Source organism: Zea mays, chromosome 5 (genome assembly GCF_902167145.1).
Source record: "Zea mays cultivar B73 chromosome 5, Zm-B73-REFERENCE-NAM-5.0, whole genome shotgun sequence".
NCBI classification, from domain to species: Eukaryota; Viridiplantae; Streptophyta; class Magnoliopsida; order Poales; family Poaceae; genus Zea; species Zea mays.
Genome location: NC_050100.1, coordinates 211874797 through 211883913, shown reverse-complemented (window position 1 = coordinate 211883913; position 9117 = coordinate 211874797). Strand labels below are relative to the sequence as shown.

The 9117-nt window shown below is 41.7% G+C and overlaps 1 protein-coding gene across 1 annotated transcript; it reads left to right on the top strand.

The window, feature by feature from the left end:
• Nucleotides 1-2054: 2054 nt before the first annotated feature.
• LOC100383087 (uncharacterized) lies at nt 2055-7640 on the top strand. The gene is made up of 9 exons (NM_001175758.1): nt 2055-2206; nt 2604-2777; nt 3728-3895; nt 3975-4061; nt 4809-4943; nt 5033-5824; nt 5903-6008; nt 6757-6843; nt 6960-7640. Exons 6-9 carry the CDS (start codon nt 5727-5729, stop codon nt 7371-7373), a joined length of 705 nt encoding a protein of 234 aa, NP_001169229.1. The 5' UTR covers nt 2055-2206; nt 2604-2777; nt 3728-3895; nt 3975-4061; nt 4809-4943; nt 5033-5726; the 3' UTR covers nt 7374-7640.
• The last annotated feature ends 1477 nt before the right edge of the window (nt 7641-9117 follow it).

Here is a 9117-nt window from a genome sequence, read left to right as displayed (position 1 = left end):
AAGCTCAAACACAAAAGGACTTCGTCTTTGGTATAATCTTAACTCACTTATTTATGACCAAAGGGGAAGATTGCACACCGAGGGCTCTAATGATTCCGTTTTTGGCGATTCATGCCAAAAAGGGGGAGAAATGAGCCCAAAGCAAAAGGACCGCACCACCACCACCAAATTCAAAAACTTAGTGCTTTCCAAAAGTCTTTATCATTTGGTATCCTATTGTGTTCAAAAGGGGGAGAAAGTAGTATTTCAAAAACGGCATATCAAAACCCTCTTGAACACTAAGAGGTGGATCTCTTTTAGGGGGAGTTTTGTTTAGTCAAAGGAAAAGCATTTGAAATAGGGGGAGACAATTTCAAATCTTGAAAATGCTTTGCAAACTCTTATTCAAGTACCTTTGACTATTTGCAAAAGATCTTTGAAATGGATTTACAAAAAGAATTTGCAAAAACAAAACATGTGGTGCAAACGTGGTCCAAAATGTTATATAAGAAAGAAACATTCTTTGCATATCTTGTAAGTAGTTATATTGGCTCAATTCCAAGTAACCTTTTCACTTACATTATGCAAACTAGTTCAATTATGCACTTCTACATTTGCTTTGGTTTGTGTTGGCATCAATCACCAAAAAGGGGGAGATTGAAAGGGAATTAGGCTTACACCTAGTTCCTAATTAATTTTGGTGGTTGAATTGCCCAACACAAATATTGGACTGACTAGTTTGCTCTAGTGTATAAGTTATACAGGTGCAAAAGGTTCACATCTAGCCAATAAAAAGATCATGTGTTGGATTCAATAAAGGAGCAAAGGGGCAACCGAGGGCACCCCTGGTATGGCGCACCGGACTGTCCGGTGTGCCACCGGACAGTGAACAGTACCTGTCCGGTGCACCAGGGGACTCAGACTCAAACTCTTCGCCCTCGGGATTTCTCGGAAGCCGGCGCGCTATAATTCACCGGACTGTCCGGTGTGCACCGGACATGTCCGGTGCTCCAAGGAAGCTCGGCCTCCGGAACTCGCCAGCCTCGGGTTCGCGCGACAGCCGCTCCGCTATAATTCACCGGACTGTCCGGTGTGCACCGGACTGTCCGGTGTACCAGCGGAGCAACGGCTCTCTGCGGCGCCAACGGCTCTCTGCGCGGCATTAAATGCGCGCGCAGCGCGCGCAGACGTCAGGGCTGCCCATACCGGTGCACCGGACATCAAACAGTGCATGTCCGGTGTGCACCGGACACCCAGGCGGGCCCACAAGTCAGAAGCTCCAACGGCTAGAATCCAACGGCAGTGGTGACGTGGCAGGGGCACCGGACTGTCCGGTGTGCACCGGACTGTCCGGTGCGCCATCGAACAGAAGCCTCCAGCCAACGGTCAAGTTTGGTGGTTGGGGCTATAAATACCCCAACCACCCCACATTCATAGCTATCCAAGTTTTCCACTTCTCAACCACTTACAAGAGCTAGGCATTCAATTCTAGACACATACAAAGAGATCAAATCCTCTCCAATTCCACTCAAGCCTTTAGTGACTAGCGAGAGAGATTTGCCGTGTTCTTTTGAGCTCTTGCGCTTGGATCGCATTCTTTCTTTCTCTTTTGCTCTTGTGATCAACACTCAATTGTAACCGAGGCAAGAGGCACCGATTGTGTGGTGGCCCTTGCGGGGAAGTTTTGTTCCCGGTTGATTGAGAAGAAGGAAAGCTCACTCGGTCCGAGGGACCGTTTGAGAGAGGGAAGGGTTGAAAGAGACCCGGCCTTTGTGGCCTCCTCAACGGGGAGTAGGTTTGCAAGAACCGAACCTCGGTAAAACAAATCCACGTGTCACTCTCTTTACTTGCTTGCGATTTGTTTTGCGCCCTCTCTTGCGGACTCATTTATTATTACTAACGCTAACCCCGGCTTGTAGTTGTGATTATTTTTGTAAATTTCAGTTTCGCCCTATTCACCCCCCCTCTAGGCGACTATCAAAAACATTGTCAGAAAAAAATAGAAACAAACAGCCTTGTACTTTGTTTGCCAATTCTGCAACCGTGCCTTTTTCTCTCCTCCCAATCTCCCATTACCCCAGCGGCCCAGCGTGCGGAGACGGGAGACGCGCTCCCCAGTCCCCACCCCCCTCTCGTGTCGTGGCGACGACTGGGGGGCTGTCGCTGCCGCCCTACGTCAGGTGGCCAGGTCGTATTAGGGCACTTCGCCGGCGACGAGTACCACAAGGTACACCCATCCCTAGGTCTTTCCTTCCTGCTGTGCGAAACCGAGCACCCGAACCCTAACTTTCTATTTGTATCCGGATCTGATCGAATCTATATGCATGTATTATTCCTACTAACATCGATTGTTTGCAGAAAAAAATCGGGTCTACATGTGTACACCCATGCGCTTTACTGGGTTCGCCCCCTGATGTTAGAATTAGGAAGTTGTATGCATGCTAGAAGCCTATAATTCGCTGAGTTATGTGCCCAACACAAATTTCAAAGAGTGCATTTTTTTTTGTGATAGCAAAGTGCTAGTTGTGGGATGGATTGGGCAAGGTAGTTTTTGTCGTTGCAAATATGCAACTGATTTCAGGATGGCATGGTCACTCGCGGTTGTTTGGTGTTTCTGTTTGCAGGCAGTGGACACTTTCTCTGGTATCAGAGGATCAATGTCCAATTATTATGATGACTACGATGACATTGACGGGATGGAGGATGATTATGATATGGATGATCCCATTGATGACATGGTAGACGAGCAGCAAGGGATTAGGGATTCTGATGTGGAAGATAATGATTATGGACAACCAGTGTGTTTCCTTTTCTTTTTTCATATACTGCATGTGCTATCGAGTCTTCACATAGCTTTTGAGATGCACAATTCTTATTGGACGAGTATAATATCATCAACGGCTACAATACAAGCTTGTACCATTTTGAATGCTGATTTAGCATATCTCTTGCATATGCTGCATTGCTACTTGCAATGGTAGCGCAATATGCAGCAAACCAGTGAGATATTTATTTGCTGCATGATGCTCCAATGTTACCAACATGCTACTTCTAACAGTAGCACTATATGCTTTTCTCATGTGCAAATCTTATTGGCTAGGTAGCATGTAATTCTGCTGATGTACATCAATGTTCTTGTTTTACATACTGCATGTACTTTATAACCTCGTGCAGTTGTCTGTTTTCTTTATCATAGAGTGATGTCCTCACACAGTTGCAAAATGTCCTGCTGAAAATTGCAACTACCCAAATTATGGATTTGGTACTACTACTACTCTTTTATCTTTCTAAAAGTGCTCCTCTCTATCCTTAATCTCCGTTGGCTTTGCTATGTTGTTGCTTATTTTGTCTTGGTGTCTGAGCCCTTGGTAAATTGCTGTCATTTTAGGTTTGTCTTTGGAAGCATAATAGTATATAAGATGATGGTTGTGTTCATGGTTTATTCTATGACTTTATAATATTTAGCTTCTAGTTTTACAGACACAATTTTGTATGAGTTTGGTTTCCTTCTATTGTACCACCCTTGGTTTCCCATGCAAATGAATTGTGAGATTGAACTTGCTGTTTGACATGGAAAAGCTATGATACAATCCATTCCAAGAAAACCAATGCTATATTGTTTATTGTGCACTTCGTTGCATCCAAAACCCTGGCATGGTGTATCATTTGTGTTACAACTCAAACATTGTTTGAGTTGCTTATACAGTCGCTTATATTGCTCTAAATGATTGTCTATTTTCCCCTTTAGAATGATAAGATCCCAGATACTTCATCAGCAGATGCAAGAAAAGGAAGGGACATTCAAGGAATACCCTGGGAGCAGATAAACATAACCCGTAAAAAATACAGACAGTCCAGATTAGAACAGTACAAAAATTATGAGAATGTACCTAACTCTGGAGAAGAAGCTATGAAGGTTTGCCTCTTACTCCTGTTGGAAGTTTGGCTTTGTAAAATTTTCTATCCGCATGTGTTTGACACTTGCCTTGGAATAGGATTGCAAACCAACAGAGAAAGGTGGGATATACTATGAGTTTAGACGAAATACTAGATCGGTTAAATCAACTATTCTACATTTTCAGGTGAGTTAACTTCCTTTGTGTATTCTTAATCCTTTGATAGATTATGATACATGGTAATTATGAGTTTAGTTATTTTGTTGATAGAGCACACTAATTTTCTGGACATTCCCTCACAGGAGTATGCTATAAATTTCATAAACTAATTTTGTACTTATAGTCACTTTGTCTCTTGGAGTTATTATTATTTTTTTGTAATAAATCCGCTGAGCAATTTCTTCATGAATATCAGCATATGACAATACATTACAAGATTATCTCAATTGTGACTTAGCTGCTGGTCTATTTCACTCAACTTGATATTTGTGATTGCGAACTAACTATTGATTCTGAGAGGAAGCTGCATGTACATTGGAACAACAACACACTGGTGTTGGTTTCTTCGATGTATACTGAGTTATGCAAAAAATACTCAAGCTTTGCATGCAAGCCATGCATAGTGACGGAAGCACATGGTATACCTGTTAAATGTGTGGAGGGTTGTGGTACCTTCAGTATTAATTCAACTCCATCTTTTTGGAGATATTATACTGACATAATAGTTCATTATATTCAGGGACCAGGGCTATCTTCATGGTCCAATTACACAGTTCTGCCTATGTTTGCTTTTCAAAAGTAAACTTAGATTTCCGTGCATTTTAACTAACCTATTGAGATGGTCTTGAACTTTTGTTCAATGTTGCCCTCTCTTTTATATGGTTTTGGTATAATACTGTAATATGAAACAAAGAATCTGATTTGTGCCTGCAGCTTAGAAATTTGGTATGGGCAACGTCCAAGCACGACATCTACCTAGTATCTCATTACTCAATTCGTCACTGGTCAGCATTGAGTGGTGTGGATACTGAACTTATCAACGTCCAAGGACATGTGGCACCAAGGGAGGTACAATAACATTTTCTTTCATGTTGTGTGTTGTCTTCCCATCCTCTCTTGTTATTCAACTTATACTGATGACAGGCATTGTTGTACAGAAGCATGCAGGAAGTTTATTAGAGGGGTTTTATCAGACTCAAGTTAGTACCTTGACAGTCAAGGACAATTTACTGGTAGCTGGTGGGTTTCAAGGAGAGCTGATCTGTAAAGTAAGTTAACAACTATGGATCAAGTTCGTTTGAATCCATGCTGTTGATGTGCTAGCTGTTGGCGCAGCATCTTTGCTGTGGACTGTGGTCACATTATCTCTTCTAACCACTTTATATATCTATTTTTACTTTTATCTGTCCTTACCACTGGAATCTTCCTATATAGAAACTTGGACATATAATGCACACATTAGGCTAATGATGTCACTGGGTATCCAGTCCTTTACTCAAACTCATGTCCGTGTTATTTGGGGAGGGTATATATCCAGTAAAATATGGATATGGGGAGGGTGTCAATGGGTAATACCCATTACACCCATACCCACTCTAAACATGAGAGATGGTGATGGTGAAGGAGATATGCGGGTTCAGTGAGGCGGAGACGGCAAGGAGAAAAGGATGGTGCAGACAATTGCTGAGTAGGCATCAGCTAGTCAGCCGAGGCCGGGTGATGCACATCGGCGGCACGGAAGAATGCCAGCATCACTGCCCAGCAGTTCCCTGGCAACAACTTATATCTCAGTTCTCTGTGTGCTCTCCATATTGATCTTTTGTTCAATTGAATATCTTCTGTTGATGTCAAATGCAGCACCTTGATCAGGAAGGTATTAGTTTTTGCTGTCGAACAACTTATGATGATAATGCTATTACAAATGCGGTTGAGATATTTAATACCTCTAGGTAACTTCCCATCTGTGTTACTAAAGATGCTACCTTACCATACACATATTTATTCTAATTCTGTTTTTGCACCCCCAGTGGCGCCGTTCACTTCATGGCATCAAATAACGACTCTGGTGTGAGATACTATGACATGGAGAGATTCCAGCTATTCAAGCATTTTCAGTTTGAATGGCCAGTGAATGTAGGTTTCTTTGGTTTCTTAGCTATTTCTGTTACCTTAATGTTCTATATTTGGATCTTCTTGTTGGTGCTATTATTACAAGGTACATCTTTCTACACATGCTGTCTGCAAATGAAATTTACAGAATACAAACTTCATTGCTTATTTCGTATGCCAATGCCCCATAGTTGTGCTTGTATTATCAGCTTGTTCTACTTTCTTGGGTATGTTTTGACCTATTGGTTATTGCTGTTGGTGAATCTATCAATACCAAGACATAAACCTATAGTTGGTTTGTAGAACAAATCCAAAATGTCTTTACATTTCTATTGCCACAGTTGATAACATAGTAGGGTCCCATCTTCTGGATACAGTGTTAATAAAAGAAGGGTGGCTTGCACTCAATATACTTGGCCATTCTGGACATGGGATCCTTAGATCCCCTCTTATCACCTTTTCTAACATAATGTGGAGGATAAATGGGTCCAACATATGAATGAATTTCACAAATAAGTATGCTCTGTTCCAAAGTAAAGTTCAATAAATGCACCATCAAGGCATATTTCATGAGAATTTAATGAAGACTGATTTTATGTTGTAGATGTTGGTGCATTTTTTTTCTAGAAAACTTGGTCAAAGTTAAAGAAGCCTGATTTAGAACAAATAAAGTGAGATGTATTTGGGATGAAGGGAGTAGGTCAAGTTTAGTGCAATTCTTTATTTGCCTTTTGTTGTCGTATCTGTGTTTACTTGTAGTTTATTGATGCAGCATGCTTCGTTGAGTCCTGACAGAAAGGTGGTTGTTATTGTGGGTGATGATCCTGATGGTCTACTTATTGATGCAAACTCTGGAAAGGTACCATCGCTAATCAATGTGCTTTTTTTAGCTCAAGTTAATAGACTGTTATCGTAAAAGTGTTGTGATGATGTGAATTAGGTCATTTCACCATTTGATTTTGTTTCTGGATGCAGACAGTTCATTCCATAAAAGGACATCGGGACTACTCATTTGCATCGGCTTGGAGCCCTGATGGGCGAACATTTGCTACCGGCAACCAAGACAAGACATGCCGAATCTGGGACGTGAGGAACCTTTCAAAATCCGTCCATGTGTTGAGGGGTAACCTTGGAGCCATCCGGTCCATCCGCTTCACCTCGGATGGCCAGTTCATGTCCATGGCTGAACCTGCTGACTTTGTGCACATCTACGACGTGAAGAGTGACTACAACAAAAGGCAGGAGCTGGACTTCTTTGGCGAGATATCCGGCACATCGTTCAGCCCAGACACTGACACGCTTTTCGTTGGTGTGTGGGATAGGATGTATGGCAGCCTGCTACAATTTGGCCGCCTGTACAACTACTCGTATCTTGACTCCCTGTTTTGATGTGGATCCAAACGGGTGTTGAACTGTTGGGTTTTGGTGTACCTCAGTGCTCTGAATGTTGTCAGCATAAATTAGGTGGTTATCCCTAATCAGGATATTAAGTTGCAAAGATAATTGAATTAATAAATGTTGTACCGTGCCCGATGTGTATATGTAAAAAGAAATGTATACATGTGCCTATTGAGAGACCGAGTTGAGATGTGACTTAGGGGTTGTTTGTTTGGGATTATAATCTATTCAGATTATATAATCTAATTTATTTGTTTTAGGGGTTGTTTGTTTGGGATTATAAATATAATCTAACTTATTTGTTTGTTTGAGATTAGTCTAGCTTGAAAAGTATGTTTGACCTTGTGTGCATAGGATTGAATACAGTGTGTGTAGTTTCATGTAGACGCAGGTAATGTATGTTTCTGTCACGGGACTGACCGGCCGTGGTAGGAATGTGTGTCGAAGGAAAATATCTTTTGGCTCTCCTATGCTTTTCTCATCTGGGATTTCTAGGAAAGAGAATCAAGTTGAACCTTACCAATAGCTTGGTGAACTAGCTTTTGAGTGAGATGTGGCGACAAACTATGGTGTACAACTGTACATAGTGTTGTTGTAGGGCGAACCCACTTCAAGTCATCCGAAGTGAAAGAATAGCTCAACAATCAAAAAATTTGCACCCTTATTTTCAACCCTATACTGTCATGGCAATTCTAAGAATGCAAACTCTTGAAATAAATTGCTCAAAAGTAAAATACTAATGCTAGGGTTAGATGACTCAATCTTTTTATGAGGTCTCAAAGAGTCAACACTCCCACTAATCCTCATTGGAGCATCCGCGTAAGGGTGTCAGTCCTTGTCTACACAAGGACTAAGTGCTCTATGTGAGATGATTACTGATCTCTTTGGCACGGTGAACTACTGAAATTGTGTGCAAGTCCCGAGCTAGGTCACCCACACACTCTAGATGACCACCACCATCTAGGTGATGCCGTTCACCTAAACTCCCACTTGACTCTACCAAGCTCAATGGGATGAATTGCTACATACTAATTACTCTTATGTCCCAATGAGGCCACTAACCAAGCAAAATCCAACGCTCAAGTCCCTCACTAGACAATGGCTCTTTTCACACTCTATGTAGGTTGTTTTTGCTATTAAATTGGGCAAGAGCTAGTGAATGTATATTGGTGGGGTATTTATAGACCCAACCGTCCAAGTAGCCATTATAGCAACTTCTAGCAAAATCCGTAACCTTCAGATCATATCATTGGTGCGACGAGACACAATGATAATTGTTGTAATACTATGTTAGGACTAGTTGTTTGAATTACTATCACGAGCGTATAGTCCACACTTACCACACAAACCGCCAGGCCCATCCATATTGGTACGAAGCTATCACTGTTCATAGGGTTCAACAACCCTATAAAAGAATGCTAAATCAAACAGTGCGCTGTATGGCCCGACACTTGTTATCGGACTAGTCTGACGCACCCTGAAACTCTCTGGTATATTTTTTATATCGCGGGACTCTATTCATTGATTCGGCGTCCTACTGCTCATAGGGCCTAGATTGGTTTCTCTCGGGCTGTTTATATGGAGGTGTCAGAACAATGCACTACGATCTGACGACCATAAAACATAGGGTTTGGCAACTCGAAACTCTCAAACTTGTTCAAATTTGAAACTTTGGAAATAAGTTTTGATCCATGCTTTTTTCGACATCTCCTAAGCCACCTATAGCTAAATAGAA

Bases quoted from the DNA above. Each gene is read 5' to 3' on its own strand.
- LOC100383087 (NM_001175758.1), top strand. From the start codon at position 5,727: ATGCAGCACCTTGATCAGGAAGGTATTAGTTTTTGCTGTCGAACAACT. The intron at 5,825-5,902 runs GTAACTTCCCAT...TTGCACCCCCAG, and splicing joins GAGATATTTAATACCTCTAG to TGGCGCCGTTCACTTCATGG. The intron at 6,009-6,756 runs GTAGGTTTCTTT...TTATTGATGCAG, and splicing joins AGTTTGAATGGCCAGTGAAT to CATGCTTCGTTGAGTCCTGA.